This window comes from Chionomys nivalis, chromosome 6, assembly GCF_950005125.1.
Source record: "Chionomys nivalis chromosome 6, mChiNiv1.1, whole genome shotgun sequence".
Lineage (NCBI taxonomy): Eukaryota > Metazoa > Chordata > Mammalia > Rodentia > Cricetidae > Chionomys > Chionomys nivalis.
Window position 1 is genome coordinate 69,511,426 of NC_080091.1, and position 19,044 is coordinate 69,530,469.

General features: G+C 43.7%; 1 protein-coding gene across 3 annotated transcripts in view; it reads right to left on the bottom strand.

Moving 5' to 3' along the window:
- The window catches only part of Atp8a1 (ATPase phospholipid transporting 8A1), a 208,311-nt gene that overhangs the window by 21,935 nt on the left and 167,332 nt on the right, over positions 1 to 19,044 (bottom strand). For all 3 annotated transcript variants that reach the window (XM_057771254.1, XM_057771256.1, XM_057771255.1), the window contains 5 exons: positions 18,906 to 19,028; positions 14,792 to 14,870; positions 10,895 to 10,956; positions 6,802 to 6,858; positions 5,605 to 5,712 (listed from right to left, as the gene is read on the bottom strand). In XM_057771254.1, the coding sequence (XP_057627237.1) occupies positions 5,605 to 5,712; positions 6,802 to 6,858; positions 10,895 to 10,956; positions 14,792 to 14,870; positions 18,906 to 19,028 (429 nt within the window). The remainder of the gene's footprint in view (positions 1 to 5,604; positions 5,713 to 6,801; positions 6,859 to 10,894; positions 10,957 to 14,791; positions 14,871 to 18,905; positions 19,029 to 19,044) is intronic.

The window sequence follows — 19,044 nt, forward strand, 5'->3', positions numbered from 1 at the left end:
ACGTGTGGGTGATCCTTCTGTAAGTCCACAGGAAAAGAAGCCGTGGGTTTGTGTGAAACAACCCTCCAATCAGTGACCGAGGCAGCTGAGGACAGCTGGTGATGGAAATGCTACGTGCAGTATTTGGCCACTTCACCAAGCACACAGAAATAAATACAAATGCTTTGATCTATGACACTGGTACCAAATGAAGGTTAAGCATCTACTGTTGCTAAGGCTGGGAGAAAAGCCGTCTTGGCGCAGGAAGAAGAGGTCAGTGAAGAAAGGAGAATGAACGTATTTGATGGCATGGTGGTCATGCAGACAGGAAGAGGCTGGGTTCCAAGTGCAGCTCACACACTCAGGACCTTGAGGAGGTGACTGAGGTGTATGCAAGGCCCCACCTCAAATTGTACCTGTGGCTCCTGGGTAAGTGAACACCAATAAGGGTTTCTAAGAGCGTCTTGGTCAGGTATACGGTGCCCCAGATCAGCGGTAACTACGCATTCTTATTCTAAAACATGACATTTCATAGTTTTTTTTTTTCACAAAACAAGATGGACATTATTAGTAGCTGATTTTGTTATCAAAATAGGTCAAAGTCTAGGATAGAGTGTGTGTGTGTGTGTGTGTGTGTGATTTGCTTGTTTTTTTTTTTTTTTTTTTTTTTTCCCAGAGTTGGGTTTAAAAGCATAGGATTAAATTATACCATTGGCCAACCAACCAATCAACCAACCGACCAAACAACTCTTGGGTCCTGGAATGAACTCATAATGCTCATGTGCGTTTGGCAAGTTCTTTATGGCTGAGCCATCTCCCTGTGGGATTTCTGTAGATGAGCTGAAGAAAGATAGGAACTCTGGGCACTTTTAAAGAGACGGAAACAGTTTCGTACCTGGTTAAGTGAAGAAGCTGATCAGGGTTCCAGGTAAGCCATGAAGTAACAGGATAAATAAACACAGGAAGATGGCTACAAGATGAAAAGAAAGAGCTCCCATCTGGGAGTAGGAACAGCAATGGGCACCAAAGGAATGATAGAGAATTCCTCAGCTCATCAGAGGAAACCAATGGGATTTGAAACAAACGTTCTGAGGTTGCACTTTCTGGGTCACTAGCTAGTCACTGGCTACTTCTCAGCTCATGGCAATATGACCTAACAAACACAAGCCACGCCGGCCACGAAATGCACTGCCTGGACACCATTCTGGGCTCTCTTTCCTCCTGCTCTCAGTGAGCAAGGGTTTTCCCTTCCACATGCTGTGGGAAATAGCCGTGTCTTCAGGCGGGGCTGCAAAGACAAACCAAAAGCACAAGGTGGAGATGACTCCAAAATCCAGAACCATATGTGAGCCTACTGAGCTGAACTGGGAGCACGAACCTGTATCTGTACATTCCCTGATTTATATAACTCACACCCTGATACCTGGGAGCTGAGTAACAGTCGAGCCCTTTCAACTTGTTCTACCTGAGAGACCCTAGAAGCTGTGGGGTGTTTCGGGGGGGGGGTGTGCCTAGGAATAGAAGGCACCACGGAGGTGTGGGGTGGATGAGTCACTGCCTCAGTGTTGCTAGTGACTGAATTGGTCACCATCACTCGAGCATGATGTTGGCAAGCCCAGCATCCTGCTCCAGAGTCATCTGAGCTGAAATTGATCTCTCTGCGACTTCTACCCTACTGGTTTTCTTCCATTTGCAGAAGACACAGCAGAAGTTTAAATGAATGCTCAATTAGTGTTTATCATAGCAACCCTGCCCCGTGTAAGTGGGTAAGACAACGGTGATTAGGACTCGTTGCTGTGGCACTGTAATGACCGTTGCTGCATCGATGCCTGGGAAAGGCAGCCCTGTAGGACAACAGACAACAGGTTTCCTTCTCTATGAAAAGCCATGAGACACCCACCAGAAGGGAGCATCCTCGCAAACTCAGGTTGTTCTAACCAAGCATCTACTACCAGAGAAGTAGCATTGCTGAAAGCCTTCTGCCACTTCCCATGTGAGTTCAGATTTAACTGCTCAGTTAATTCATCTTGAAATTGGGCCACTAAAACAAGTCTGTGATGGGACCCAGGGAGTTAATGTCTAATGTACTCTTGTTTTGTTGACAGCAAACACTAGAGTCAATCTCTCCCTGCCAACATTCCACCTACCTGCAAGTCCCATCACTTGAAGGTCTCAGCATCTTACCTCTTCTCTGGACCACTGCCCTCCTGGTCCGAGAGACCGTTGCTATCTCTCACCTGGTTCCCTGAAATAACCGTGCATAGGCTCCTGACACAACAGGCAGAGCGCCCATGCAAAGCTCAAGCCAGGTCATGAGACCCTGAGGCTCCTCCAGTGGCTTAGCGTCTGACTGTGAGCCGAAGCCTCGGGGTTCCGTGGGAAACCTGGCACATGGTACCCTTGCCCGCTGCACTTCTCTACCCATGTATATTCTGCCTATTTATCCATCGTCCTTCTCCTCCCACTAGAGAAGTCAGCTGCAGGAGGACACGATCTCTGTCATTCCTGAATCCAGAACCTGGAATAGTGGCTAATGCAGAGGAATCCCTGGAGACCTTTGTCAGACTGACTGACTATGCATGCAGTCACTGGAGAAGAACCTGAGGTCCGAGTTCAACAGCACTGGCTGACTGGTGCTATGGCTCTTTGCAGGTCTTGGCTACCTTTAGGAGTAGCTCCTCTATTCAGTCAATGTCCCTTTAAGGCCATCGAGTGTCTCAGCTTCCAAAACCTGCCCATATTTTAAGCTTTTCAGCAACTAAAACACACCCACTGTGGTGGTTTAAAGGAAAATGGGCCCCAAAGGGAGTGGTCATAATGAGAGGCGTGGCCTTGTGGGGGAAGTGTGTCACTGTGGGGGTGGGCTCTGAGGGCTCATATATGCACAAGCCATACCCAGTGTGACAGATCACTTCCTGTTGCCTACAAGATACAGAATTCTCAGCTACCTCTCCAGTACCATGTCTGCCTGCATGCTGCCATGCCCTGCCAGGATGACGGACTAAACCTCTAAAACTGCAAGCCACCCAATTAAATGGTTTCCTACATAAGAGTTGTCAAGTTGTCTCTTGACAGCAATAGAAACTCTAAGACACCCATGTACAAAATTGTGTCGCGGGAGGAAGTGCTGCCGAGACAGGGAAGGACGGGATGGCAGGGCAGGTAGAATCCCTGAATCAGACACCAATGACCTTGCTATTGTGGTGACAGAAAGCTATTACTCACTGTGTCAGGTGTTCTTCAACTATCCCTACATTCTGGGCATTGCCCTGCGTGGTGTTTCACGGCGTGTACTATACAGCACATGTCAAACCAGGCAGAGCTGACCGCCGCAACCTACAATAATATACTGCCCTATATATGCTGTAATAGCTTTGTTATGAAAGTTAGATGACTAAATAGACTGTAAGATGACCAATCAATTCTGCACAGATTCATAACGGATAGAAAGCCTTGGCACAAGAATGAAAACTTCATATATATATATATATATATATATATATATATATATATATACATGTTCTGTAGTCTCGACTGAAATATAGAACTTTAGGCTTTGTAAAATTTCACACACAAGAGAAATCACTTCTTTCTGAAGTGATTTGAGGTTTACTAGAACAAATGACTGTGCTTATCATGAACTGCTACAAAGAGGGGTTCCGATTACCCCACTGCTCAAGCAACAAATGGACACCACCTATGTTTGACAACATGAATGGCATTTCTGTCAAACCCTTGGTCGGAGATGAGGGTCACTTGAACACACACTCATGTACACACACTTCAAAAGACGTGACAGGCACTGAAGGGCGACAGAAGGGTAAAGACTCGATCTTTTCCTTTGGCTAAGCGAAGCTGACATGTTTTGGACAAGCTAGCAAAGACTACGGCTGAACTAATTCGGTCCTTCTATTTTCAACGAAGCTCCAGCTATGTAAATACTTTAGTCAAAGTTGTGGTAGTCATGAAGCCGGAAGAAACAGGGCTCCCATTAGCAGGTCCCAGCGTCCACGAAGCGAACAGAACGTGATGGAGCACTGACATTCATTCCACTTTGAATTAAACACGGCACTGCCGAGCGTCTCAGGAGACGATATTAAGTTCTGTGTTTGGGTAATGCCAGGAATTCTACAGGCAGGGGTAGAATTCTATGTGGCTGGCTAAAAGCCAACCATACTTTACACTTGTCCTAGAAGTAGGTGGTCAACGACTCAGTTCTTGTCATCAGACCCAGTAGCCACAGCTACTTAAATGATCGGGGTCTCAAAGTCTCCTGGGATACTCGTTTTGAAGATAAAATAAACACGAAGAAACAAGGTAAATGCAGTGGACGTAACATGCAGTGAAAGAGATTCAGTTAGACGTGACCTTGGGGGAAAAGCGGGTTCAGGCGGACATCGCAATGCAGGGACATGGCAGGGCTGGGTCAGAGATAGGTGACATGCACTGTCACATGCATGGAACATGTTCCTCTGCAGGAAAAAAGACATGGGAAACCAAGGCAAAGAGGAGCTGCATTTATAGCTTTCTCTCTCTTCTCTTTAGAACACATTCTGCAAACTTGCTAGGCTTCACAGTGTGCATGTTTCGAAAGATGCCTTCCCATGTGACGGAGGGACAGCGGGCTGGTCGATGCATCTGGTTTCCCTGGAATAGTATAGAATGCCTTTCTCTAATAAATTTAACCACATTTTTTTTTAAAGTGCCTGCATTCTGTTAATTTATAAAAAGCAGGGTGCTGTCAGATCAGATTTCATGAAAATGATCTATAAACCAGACTGTCAAAAGTGAAGGGTCCTCAGGCAGACTAACAGGCAGAAAGTCCGTGCAGACCGCTGGAGAGGGCTCCTGTGGAAACGGCGGAACAACAGCCCGCAACAGGGCTCACGTTACCTTGATTTGCAAGTAACTGTGAGGTCACAGGAAATCCCGAAATGTTTTCCACATTTTCTTTCATACATTTTATGTCAAATTTCCTGCAATTGAAATCATAAACCCTCCTACTGCTGGACTCTCTTCTGAAGGAAAGGGGATAGTTTGACACTCCCCTATGAACACCTAATAACTCAATTCCTCCCAGTGTAACAAGAAACTGAAAGACAGAATTGAAAATGGAGTATGATAAGGTTGAGATGTCACGTGCCTCAGTTCCTTCAAAACAAAGAATCAAACTGTTGTCCTTGGACAACTTGAAAAGTGCATTTAATCTCGTGATGATTGACTTCTTCTTGGAATCAGAGACAACAGAGGGAGTGACAGATTGTCCCAAAGAAGGGGCCACACCATTTCCCGAAGTCTCTTATCCTGAGCGCACTTGTGGATTTATGGTCTACTTTTTAAAATGGTATCTTCTATATGGGTACTCGTGACAAGATTCAAATTCCCTACAACCATATTTTATTGTTCCAGTGTGTTTATGAAAGGATAAGTCAGATTTAAGTTAAATGTTGAAGTTTAAAATACTGGTTGGAGATTTATCTCTCCCACCTGTGGCATTTGAGGGTGGTCAAACGCAGTTGACTAGAGACCCTCAAGATGGAAAGTCATGCTGAGTGGGATGAGGGTTCGGTAACGGATACCCATTTCTAAGGTTCTGCTGGGTCATGAGTCATTAACATACATTACCTCTCCAGACATATCGGGGGCCATGGGAACGGAAGGCCACAGAGATGAGTAGATTCCAAAGAACACCACCCACAGCGCGATGCTGCCCCAGATGGCAATGTGGCTGAACTGTGAGGAAGGAAATCTGGGTCAGTCAAGCATGCAAACGCTATGAAGACAGCCACAGATTCTCTTCTGATGCGTACTGAATTCAGAAAAACCCCACCTCCCTGGACTGGGCTATAACTGCGTGCATTCGTCCCGCAATCGCCTCCATTGTCCTCTGCTCTGACATTTATCCTTTTTATCCATAGCTTCCACTCTCCTTTATCCTTGCTCTGTATGCTCTTCCTCAAAGACGTTAGACACACGAGAGAGAATTACACCAAAGTCAATCGGTGTCAAATCTAAACTTCTCGCTCCAATTTCCCTCCTCCTTGAGCATTGACCTATAATTTTGTTTTCTTTAGTAACTCTCTGTGTCTGGAAGTAGGCAGGCTGCAAAACCAATGTGTTGAAAACGGAACGTGTTTTATACAGATTGTTCATTTGTTAAGTGTCTGAAGACAGGCATCTCATTGTTGTGGGATAATCTTTTTGCACACTGTGAAGACGTGTCTTTGACAAGGCACCTTCTAATTGATTTAATAAAGAGCCGAATGGCCAATAGCTAGGCAAGAGGGGATAGGTGGGATATCCAGGGAGAAAGAGGAAGAGGAGGAGGGATCTAGGCAGGATCCACCAGCAGATTTGGAGCAGGTAGAAAGTGCTGTATCGAGAAGAGGTAATCAAGCCATATGGCAGAACGGAGATTAAAAAAAAATGGGTTAATTAAGCTGTAAGAGCTAGTTGGAAACAAGCCCAAGCTAAAGGCCAAGCTTTCATAATTAATAAAAAGTCTCCATGTCATTATTTGGGGGCTGGCAATCCAAAGATAGTCTCATAAGAAAGCTTGCTACATCTCACTAATTTTTTTTGTTCTAACAGGTTTCCTGTGGAACATCAGTCCTATGGCATCACTAGCCTGAAAGACTCCATCTCTGTGAGCTGGTAACAGTGTACAACACTGCTAAAGGCTCAAGAGGTCTCAATAATAAACACATTTAACTCAGTGTTTTCAACCCACAATCCCAGCTTCCCTCCCTCTGTACCCAGTGCTCCACTATCAATAACTGCAGGTTTTGTAACAAAGAGACACATGCTTAGAGATATTCTTACCCATGTCCAATACGAGGTTTCCAGTCCAGCTTTCAAACACACAGTTATCACTACAAACTAAAAACAGAAAGGGAAAATGTTACTTTGTCTTATAATATTGTGTCATGGTATCCAAATCTGTCAAGTGACAGAGAGGCTTTCCAAAGAACAAATAGGTCTGAGTGAAGCCAGCTCTGTGCTTATCAAATTCGTGGTTCAGGTTAAAGGCACTCATTAGGCCATGGCAACAGTTGCCATGTGCATGGTTCCTGCTGCCCCTCTTCTGCCTCTGCTCACATTCATTGCCTCAGAGTCCGTCAGGGAGGCTACCGAGGGCCCCGCTGGTTGTATCCTACACAATCCATGAGCAGTGATGGCATGTGCTTCCTTTAACAGAATCTTTTTCACTTCCTGAATTTTAAAGATAAATTATAGAGGCAAAACAACTAGATGTTTAGGAATCTAAGTCTTTATTCTGGAAGTTTATGTATGTATAATTCTGCAAATGTAGGATTATGAGAGTCAGCCACTTTCTTCTTCTTCTTCTTCTTCTTCTTCTTCTTCTTCTTCTTCTTCTTCTTCTTCTTCTTCTTCTTCTTCTTCTTCTTCTTCTTCTTCTTCTTCTTCCTTTTTTTTTTTTTTGAGATAGGGTTTCTCTCTAGCTTTGGAGCCTATCCTGGAACTAGCTCTTGTAGACCAGGCTGGCCTTGAACTCACAGAGATCCATCTGCCTCTGCCTCTCGAGCGCTGAGATTAGAGATATGCGCCACCACCGCCCTGCTGAGACAGTCACTTCTTGAAACACACACCCTTTGGGGTGATTATATGGTGTCCTGTCTAGTGTTATGTCAGTTTGACACAGGCTGACGTCATCTGAGAGGAGGTCTCTTATTAATCTTTATGGCAACTTCTGGCCCCTGCTGCCCAGCGTCAATTGTTCGACTGTCCTAGCAAAGCAAAGGTTTTGCGGCCGGGACACTAGTCCTCTCGCTAATCACAGCTGATTCTTCAGCTCCAGCTGACCAGAAACTTCAGACTTTAAATTCGAAATATTATACTAATGGCCCCAAGAGTCTTTGAAGGACTCTCAAATGTCTCTCTGACGCTTCATAAGTCTGTCTTTGTTGTCTTAGATCAGCCCATTACGCTCTGAGCACTCAATGTCATTTCCAGCCTGACACGCTACACTATTTCCCACGCACAGCAGGGTAAGGTCTGTGAGAGCAACACCCCACTTCTGGTACCAACTTCTGTTCTAGTTTGTTTTCTGCTGCTGTGATAAACACCATGAAAAAAAAAAGTGACCTGGGGAGGAAAGAGTTGATTTTGTCTTGCAGGTTATAGTCTATCATGGAGTGAAGTCAGGGCAGGAACTCAAGTCAAGAACCTGTAGGCAGGAACTGAAGCAGAGGCCAGAGGGACTTCTCTCAGGTTTACCTGGCTTATGCAGCCCAAGCCCACGTGACCAGAGATGACCCCACCTACATCAATTAGCAACCAAGAGACTGCCCTACCACATGCCCATGGGCCAGTCTGATGGAGGTGATTAATCCCTCACTTGAGATTTCCTCTTCCCAAGTGTGTCAAATTGACAACCAAGATTAATCATCGCTCTGCCCACCAGGATGGATCGACACCTTGAGCAAATAAACTTTATCAGATGTTTGTCTGTAGTGATGAAAGACCAACTAGAGCATCTTCCTCACAAGGTGGTTTTTAACTAAAACACTGAATACAGACTACTCAGACCACTGCTCACATTATTATGATCCATTTATGATTTCATGTAAAAAACTTGAAACATCATGAATCAAGGAAACTCTGGGCATTAGGATTAACTCATAGCACTGAAAATGTATTTCTTGCCTGGTACTGGCGACTGCCAATGCCCATAGGGCCCAATCCTTCTTTCAGGTTTTGGGGACAGTGCATGTTTAGACATTTTTGGGCAGGGTTGAAAAGTTAAGGTATAGGGGTACAGTTGGGCTTTCTCATCAGGATATCTGTTGGTAAATTATGATTAATATCTGCAGACACTAAACCCATATTAGTAAATATTAGCATAAGTTACATAAAATTTCCAGTAAGGGACAAAATGAAAGCAAAGCACTCTTCTGAGACCCGAGACTTCATGGTGTGTCCCCAAGAGACAGCCAAAATATAAATCGTGGCTTATTTTCAGCTACCTAGTTAAGTGTTTACACAGTTCTGTTTTGGCATTCATGTTATAAGAGAACAATCCTCTCAACCATTGTTTTTCTTTTACTTCTTCAATGGGAAGACACCCATGGAAAGAAATCCCAAGGTTTTCCCAAACCTGAAGCCCTCTGACTGAGTATGACTTCTGTTGCTGTGATAGAACATCCCCCTTTGGGCAATACAGAAACATTCGATTTGGCCTGGCCTACAATTCCAGGTTCCCATCATTATTACAGGGAAATCAAGGCAAGACCCTCACACATCATATCCACAGTTAAGAGGAGAGATAGAACCAATGCATGTCTCCGTGCACGCTTGCTTCATACTCAGCTAGAATTCTCTATCATGGCACAGTGTAGTGGAGAGGTAGAATCAGTGCATGTCTCTGTGCATGCTTGCTTAATACTCAGCTAGAATTCTCTGTTTTTATATAATGCAAAACCAAAACCATGAAATGGTGCTACTCACATTCAATAGAGGGGCTTCTCAATTCAATTAACAATCCCCACAGATAGATATGCCCATAGGACAAGTGGATCTAAAAAATTCCTCATTAAGATTCTCTTCTAGATTGTGTGAAGTTGAGAGTTCAAACAAGTTAGTACAGCAAATGAATCTAATTTCTTATCATTCAGTTATTTCAGCACTTGAGATTGGTGTATTTTAGTTTTCAGTGTTGGGGACTGAAATGCGTTCTCCTCTGAGCTATTCTCTCAGGCTCAAAATGACATTTGAAGACAATTATTAAAGAGTCAGCCACACCAATGGCTGGTTGGCCCGCTTTCTCTGCACAGAGGCTGAAGAGGATTGAGTGATGAGCAGGTGGGGAGTGAGGCATATAGGGAATAGACAGAATGCCGTCGTGGAATATACAATTCAGGCTGGAATGACTGTGCTCCGGATTCGGCTGTCTGGCCATGGGCGCCAGCAGTCTGTAGACCTCTTGAGTTTTAGCAGAAGAATGGTCTGAGTGCTTTCTGGCACCTTAGAGGCAGTGGGAAAAGCTTGGTGGGTCTCTGGCAGCTGTGTGGTAAATGTTACCTAAGCTTGCGAGTCTCTCTCATTAAAAATATTATGTGTTTGGATATTTCCTTGCATGTATATGTGTGTGTGTGTACCACTTGTGCGCCTGGTGTCTGCCAAGGCCAGAAGAAAGTGTGAAAACCCTCTCTGGAACTGGAGTTACAGAAGACTGTGAGGCACCATATGGGTGCTGGGAACTGAACCCAGGTCCTCAGAAGCAGCTAATGCTCTTAACCATTGAGCCACTTCTTCCATCCCAAATCACTCTACTGTTAGTTAGCACGAGCCTTTAGAGAACTCACTGGTTACACTCCCAAGAATACTTTGATGATGTTGTAAGCATTCAGTAAGCCACACACACACACATACACACATACATTAGTGATGACAGTAAGATAAATTAGAGGAGAAAGTTAAAAATGAATTAACGGGAAACAGAATTAATGGGAAAGTGAGAGTAAAGAGGAAATACTGAAAATCAAAGTAACAGAAATCTTTTAAAGTCAGTGACTCCAAATCATTCTTAAAAAGAGCAGGTGTGGTGTGCCTGTGCCACGTGGCCATTCTGGCACTTGGGAGGCTGAGCTAAGAGGGCCAGCCTGGGCTACACAGTGAGGTCGAGGTTGAGGTAAGAGGTTGAGGTAAGAGTACTTTGAGTTAAAGGCCAGCCTGGGCTACACAGTGAGGTCCTATCTCAGAACAAAACAAACAACAAAAAGAGCCCAATACACAAAACAAACCCAAGAAAACCGTATGTAGAAAGCTCTTAATATTCCAAATAAACCCTAAATGACCTTTAACCCCACCCTGCACACGTTTAAGTCTGAAAGGAAAGGGGCAGAGACAAAAGGCAGTGGCTTTAGACAGAAGCATGCAAGGGGGCTGAACTCACAGTGTAAACAAAGTTTCCCAGAAGCAAGTAATCTGAGGTTTTCCCATTTCCGAATACTGTGCCTGCAAGGAAAGAAGGGAGGCTTGTTAGGGAAGAAAATGAAAGAAGGTTCAAAACCAAGACAGCAACTTAGTCATTCTGAACATGAGAAGAACCTAGAGGTGTATGGTGGGGCCAGAAATGAAGTGTATCTTTGAGACCATGCTGCTCTTCCTCATAGAGTTGCTGCAGATGGGCCACAAATTATTAAACACCAAATGGGAAATCTGATTTGCTAACCAATTCTTAGCCTCCACAAGATGAAAATAAACAAATACGCAAAAATGTTGAGCTCTTAGTCATTTGGAAAGCCTAAAGTTCTGGTATTGATAGGATGAGATTTCCAGAAGGCTGACAGCATCAGGACAGTCACTGGCTCCTTCTCAGTGAAGCTACTAACATGAGACCAAGAGGGAGCTGTGAAAAACCATACACCAAGCCGATCTCAGGCACACGATGCTTTGACGGTCTGGCTGGACTTCTGGGCACATTTAAAGTCTTTTGTTATTCTAGGAATAAGTAACAAAAATAACTGTAGATGAAGGAATAGCAACTAACCAGGAGATGCCATTACTGGTAGAAAAGATTGATACTCAGTCCCAGGGAACTTGGCATGAGGCTCCCCGCTAGGGTGGTTTTCAGGTTCACTCAAGTTACATATGCTGTCTGGGCTGAGGCAGGGACACTTGGATGGCTCTGGGAAACCTCTGGCTGTTGTTCCTGGTCTTTGGACTCACTCAGAAATGATTGCGCATCCCCAGGGGCTTCTGCATACATGCTTTATAGCTATCAGTACTTACCAAATTAGAAATTAAAACAGAACATTAAAAAAAAAATCTGTATTTTTTATCTAAAAATAACAGTAATAAACCCAGTACTAAGTCATATAAACACATTTTATGAAAAATAACTATTTTCCTAAACAAAAATGAGTGAGAAAATTGGCATTATTTTACATTAATCTCCTTGATGTCCAGAATTTAACAGACTACAGCTGGGCTCTCCCATGTTGCTTTGGTTACAATATTTCAGAGAAATACGGATTTGTAGAGATATACACGGAGTTATGATGGGTGTGTCTATGTTTCTTTTGGTAATCTTTCCCAGTAATTCTTTTATATTACATCAAAACTCAACAAGCATTCCCACCCCAGAGGTAGCGGTCTGATTTTTGTTTTTGTTTTTTAAAGGCTAGTTGCCAGCATGGGATCTGATACTCCACTAGTGAACTCTGTGTACCTGGTTACATTAAAATCCACTGGTCACGTGGTGCCACGTGAGACTTTCATCCTGTGGCAGCCAGTGTCTTGACTCATGAAGAGTACATCCTTTCCCCCACTGTGAGACACTGAGCCGTGTGCTTTCTCTCAGAACTCTACCGAGACAGACCAGAGTTCAAGGGTTAATCAGAGCACTGGCCGACAGCTTCTTCACGGGCAACCTTAAGTGCTACTGGGTATATAGGGCAGTGGAGAATGCAGAGACAAGCACAAGTTCACTGCCACTGTATTCAACAAAGCACCATGTGACTTATCCCACACTGAGTTTGTAGAACAACTGAAAAAGACAAAAAACTGACTATTACTAAAATTGATAAAGACTCAAATTCTGACCCCACAGACTTCCAAAAGCTCTCGAGTTTTATAAGACATCTATAGACAACTCTTGGAACTGTTCCACTAAAAATGATTATTATGTTTCATGTTGCACGCTTCTACGGGCTCCAGTTTTTCCTTCCTTCCAAAGCAAAACAAGCCTCCCAATCTCCTAGCACTCACTTAAAAACAATTACAAAGCTCTCAACACCAAACTGGGAACTGAAGCCTGTGCTACCTATAACTCATTCTTTGAAGAAAAAGCCAAGGGTCCTCAAGACTTTTCTGGATTTGGTTTCCCCAGGCAGCAGCTGCCTGGGACGGTTGGGTTGAAGTCGGCTGATGTGGACTGTTTCCCAGGAAAACACAGCAAGAGATCTGGCATGTTTAAAGTATATTGTATGGTGTTTGGTTTGGCTTATTTTTGATATTAAATTTCCCTTTTCTAGTTTAGGATGTCGAAATGGTAGTTTCATGGTTTGGCGGTATCTTGCTTTTAATTCTCATGTTGATTTTACATTTTGAAACTAACTTTCCTTGGTGAATTTGACTAAGGCCAGGATGTCCTGAATTGTACCCTGGACTTCAGTATCTGATTGCTTCAAAAAGCAGAAACAACATAATGTACACCAAGTGATTAGTGGGTAACTAAATAATGGTACGGCTATACAGTGGAATATTATTTAACCAGAAAGGGGATCACTGATGGATACCACAATGTGAAAAAGCCTAGCGCATGTACAGAACTCCACTTACACGGCATGCTCACAATAGGCAAGTTCACAGAGATAGAAATGAGTGGTTTGCAAGGGCTATGAGGAGGCTACGGGAAATTAGGGAGTGACTGCTGACAGGCACAGGATTTCTTTGCCGGGGTGTTAAAATATGATGGCACTGGCATTATATGTGGGTGACCTTTACACAGTTCAATACTAAAAAACCACCGAACGGTGCATTATGAAGGTAAATGTGGCAGTAACTTAATTACACCTCAATAAAAAAACAAACTATTTCCCATGATCTTGAAATTGAGCAGTGTTTACTGTTAACAATTTCCTGAGTCATTGACAAAGGAGATTACAATCTCGGCTCAGGCAGGAGTCCACCACTTTCTCTGTAACATTTAATGCATTCCCCCTGTGAGCCTCGGTATCCAGCCACAGCTGACTGAGTACCCACAAGAAGCAAGGCACTGTTCCGAGCATAGCAAGTATCAGCAAACCGACCCACTCCTCAGCCTGCTGAGGCTTAGAGGAGGAAGATGAGGCAGAGAGGCCAAAACATCAAGCCAGGTGAGGCAAGCAGTGTGCAGACGTAAGGGGGGGCCGCAGCAGGGGGACAAGGGTGATCTGGGAGAGCCTCTCTGGGGAAGAACACACAAGACTCCGGAGGTGGAGGACTTTGTTGCAAGTGTGTTAATCCTTGAAGCACTTGGTTTAATGTCTTCTCAAGGTCATCCTGGAAACCCATGTTAAAGGAACTGTATGAGGGTAGGAATAGGCGGTATGGAGTTATGCGAACAGCCATGAGTTCATAGGTGGTGGAAATGCCTATACTCAGGAAGGACTGACAGCTGCCTGCGTGGAGAATGAGCCAATGTTTTTCATTCTTGCTGCTGTTGGAGAACAGAATCGAGGAGCCAGCAGCTTCCTTAGCATCCCAGGAAGGGGTCTGCCTCAGGGACTCAAAGCAGCAGGCTAGGCATGACAGACATCCTTCCTCCCTAAGGCACCCACTTCATCATTTTTATATCCGTAGGAAGTACACCGTGATCCTCTCTTTCATAACTGATGGGATAAAATCGCTCCCTTGAGACTAGCCGAGACAAAAGTGCACACTCCAGGACGGAGAGGAAAATACACGAAAACTGTCAGCTCAAGATCACCTGAAAACGCGGTCACAAGTGGTGAGGCTCAGTGGAAAGTGTTCCAATGTGAGCCTCATGGAAAAATAAAAGATGACATCAGGCACGGGCACTCATCACTGTCGCGGCAGACACTCGCAAAGGGGGAAAGAGACAACGTTTTTAAGTTTGGGAAGCATGAGAAGGAAAGAAGGGCTTTGCACATTTAATCACGTGACCTAAAGGAATAATAAACGTCTCTATTGTGCGCACAACTTTTGGAGACACAGTATTTTCGATTAAGGAAAAAAACCACAAAAGGAAAGCCTGCCATAACGCTGAGCATGTATTGACAATGAGTTGCTCTCCTAGAATGTTGAGACACCACCACCTCTTTGCATTCATATCCTTTCTACTTACCATACTGGAGGGCTTTTAGTGGGAACCAAAACAGAATAACTGAGTGGAAGAGGCCATTCAAACAATGAACCCAGAAAACCTGAGGGAAAACAAGAATCCATGAGAACCATTTGCGATAAACCCGTGCTGTGACCTCTGACCTTCCTTTTTATCTACGAGCTAGATGCACAAACTGTGTTTCTGCCGAGGCCACCGCCGTGAATTCACAGAACTGACAGACACTCTTTGCCTTAGACGCTCACGGGCCATTTATTTATTTTTATGTTTCTCAAGATGTTTTTTCAGCTTCACTTGGAATTTTTTTCCTATGTTAAAAAAAAAATCACTATCAAAAGTTTAAATTTCTGCCAGCCAAAGGGGGTGGGGGGAATCTCATAACAAATGCAGGTCCCAGAATTTCTCACACTGGGATTCTTTTCACAATTCTCGAAGAACCGACCTTTAAAAGACTATGACTGGGAAATGCACCCCCTCTTCCTGTCCCACTACTGTGTAAATGTTTCAGTGGTACGAATACATAACGCTGTTCTCTCTCTCTGGCAATAGACATGCACACGCATAGAGTGTGGAAACAAAGACGAAGTCTAACATTTAGATTATATATTCATTAAAATAAAGTACTGTGACTACGTCTGAACTTATCAAAGGCTTTTTACCATTGTTTAACATCTGTCAGTACCAAGTTTCAGTCACCACAGCCACTTAACAGCCATTACTTTTTATGTCCTGTGTATTATGAACGGGAGAGCCGGCATCGTCGGGACTGGTAACGGAACGTGAAAGATTAAGCTATGGGATACTGCTTCGAATCTTTATGAGCCCCCGACAGCTGGAGTTTCACCGTTTAAGATGGCTTCATGCAAACAAAGCTTAATGCTAAATGCAATCGGCACGTATTAATAGCTTTAAGCTGTTCAAACAACAGAAATTAAGTGGCCCGCCTCCCAAACTTTTCCACTCTGATCTCAACCTCCTTTGTTAGTTCACCCAGCCACACTGGATTGTATGATCCGATTTACGCTCCAGCACTTTACACATCTGAACTTGTGTTACTCATTAACCTTTGTTGCCTCTGCTCACTATGTCATTACCACAAGTTTTTATTTGACAGAAAGCACAGGTGGGTGCAAGAAAAATTAGTTCTACTTTTCCATTTTCCCCGACTGATACTTATTGTCACATGCTAATCCTTTAACCCCTGTCATGACCTCAGGACCTCCGACCCCTTTTACCATAACAAACGTAAGCCTCATCATTCAAGGGAACAATGCTTCCACACTCGGGACCCTCGGCAACCGCTGTGTAGACAACTATGCATTTTGTAACCATTTGTTCCTGAATTTTAGAGCATTTAGATGGAATGCAATCAAACGGTTTTGCTGAAATCATTTGCCAAAAATCTATAAGCCCTAGAAAAATAGATGGCAAGCTGAATGTATAAGCTAAATACCTACCAAAGAGATATGGGGCGTATGCAGCCTAACTGAGTTGATCTGGATGGAGTCTTTCTAAATGACCAGCTCTACAGATAAAGTACTTTTCAACAATGAAACAGAGAAGGAAAAAGTTACTCTTATGTCAATACAGCAGACTACCTGTTAAGGCCCTTTTCCTGACCACAAAACTGTGCCCATAATTGTCACATAGGAGGGCATACGAGGACAGATGTAGCTTTTCAGGTATTATTGGGTAATCCTGGGCGGATCAATGCGGGCTTTCACTCAAGAGGGACGCGGTCACGTTTGTGGCTGAACGCTACCTTCTGAGATAGCATCACAGAACCCAAACTGTGGAGACAAGGACCTGTACCTAAGCTTGATAAAACCCACTAGGCTAGTGAGAAGTATTGTCAATGTACCAGTCTGCACCTGGCTCTCAGGTCACTTTTACAGGAAAACAAGAGCTCATGACCACTGCACCTGCCTTGGCCGTAAAAGCTTTTCATCATCTGAAAATGTTCACCATTGATAATAAAACCATGGTGGCAATGTGGAGGAGAATTTGATACAAATTGTTCACAATCAATAAATACCCTAAAAAATAAAACACTAAAACATTAACTTAGACACTGTATACTATGAATAGAGACAGCTGAAGAATACACCACTAAAAATACATTTCAAAACCAGAGTACAAATTAGGCAAATGTCAGGATGTTTGATGTTTTAATTGAGCAATTTCAATTATTTAACCTGAAGCTACCAGGTATATGCACGTGTGCTGCTGGACATCCATGTAGTGTGTTCATGAAGACTGAGTCTCAGGAGAAAAATAGCTTCCTGTTATAGACTCAACACTATCATTTACGGTGTGTGGTACAAAGGCACCGAGACACCTGTTTCACGTTGTTCTTGGTACACTGCGACTAAACAGCACTAATATGAATTAATGCATATTAAAAGTTCCTATGCTAAACGCCTGTAAATTCAAAACATAGGATTGCAATTATCTCTAACTGCCACAAATTTACTATTAAACATGCACTAAACTAAGTGGAAATGAGTCAGTAAAGAGGCATTACATTTGTTCATTAGTTTTATTCCTAATCAAAGGCTATTAGAGTTTCAAAATGGCATATACCTTGGTGGTTGCCATTTTAAATTTACTCTCTCAGTTACACTAGACAGAAACCTGAATCATTACGTAATCCTAGTGTGGAAACAGGCTGGAAGATACACTCACAGCAAAGTAAACTCTGCAGATATGCGATTCTTTGCTGCTGGAAGGACTGACTGACTATCACAGGTCACAGGAGAGGACAGTGGCACAGGTGAGTATGAACCAAGCAAGGCAGTCAGCGCAAACACCCACCAGCAGATGAGTGGACAATGAAAATGATGGGGGCGTTCATGAGGCAGCGTTCATTCAGCCGTAAGGAAAATAAGTCCGTGAACCTTGAATGGAAATGGATGGAACTAGGAAATAGTATATTAAGCGGGGTGGCCCAGATGCAGGAGAACAAACCCTGTCTTTCTCTCTCGTATGTGGCTCTTAATCTCTCTCTGTTCTTTCTTTCTTTCTTTCTTTCTTTCTTTCTTTCTTTCTTTCTTTCTCTCTCTCTTTCCCCTTCCTTCCTTCCTTCCTTCCTTCCTTCCTTCCTTCCTTCCTTCCTTCCTTCCTTCCTTCCTTCCTTCATTATATTTAGTTATTTCGTTTAAACTATTGATTCTTTGTGCATTTCATATCATGCATCCCAATCCCACTCATCTCCCGGTCTCCTCGCCTCTGCCCTTGTGACCTCAATTTGATGCATGCATGTTCAGGTGAGAATATGTACAGACTGAGGTGAGGAACCCAGCAGAGGCCAGGAAAGGAGGAAGAGGCTCAAGGAAGGGTGATGGGCGGGGTAATAGAACGATGAGATCTGAGAGTACAGGGGAAGATTGGAGGTGGGAAGACACAGCAGGGTGGGAGAAGGGACAGAGAGGCTAAAATCATCACACAGAAGGAAACCTGTTGCTTTTTAGGCTAATGAAGAAAATAGAATAACGACTTTCTAGATAAAAACAAAAAAACAACAACCCAGGCAAACTACAGTTTTAGACAAAATGCTGGATGCTTCATCTTGCATTTTTAATTTTAAGCCTTGGTGCTACCTAGCAAACAGGAAGTTACTTCCCAGAGACTATAGTTTTAATTAATGTCCGACTCAACCAGTCTAAGATTCTAATGTGAACGTTATTTTCTTTGATGGGAGATTGGGAAAGAATGAGATAACGCTCCTCACCCCAATATACAAGTAAAGTCAGGTTGTGTTAGGCCTGGGTGACTAGCTGGTAAGAAGTGACCATTTCCAACACTGTCTGAAAGAACAGGGACATGACCTGGCAGGTTGCATCTACTCACTGCTGCCCCAAGAAGAGTGGGTTCATTTTAATTTTGTAACCTTCCAAAAGAAAAAGAAAGAAAAAGAAAATTCTAACAAATAAAAAACAACAAAACCCCCAAGCAATCCAATCCAACCAATAAAACTCCTTAGCCCCCCCCATACTCGGAACCTTCAAATGACTTCCACACTCGCTACTCTGGAGCTCTTGGCCGAGGCAGGCCAGATGGCCCAAGCTTCAGCCACAGAGAACCAACTCTGAAGACTCGAGTGGAGAGCAGTTCCTACCTTGGTGTTGAAGTCCAGAGCGTTCTGAGATGTTTTGTACAGCTCAGGGTATTTCAGCATGTTCTCCTTTCTGCACGACCTCTCGAATATCCCCAGGGTTAAGGGAGGCATGGCTGTAAACATCTGAAAGCACAAACTG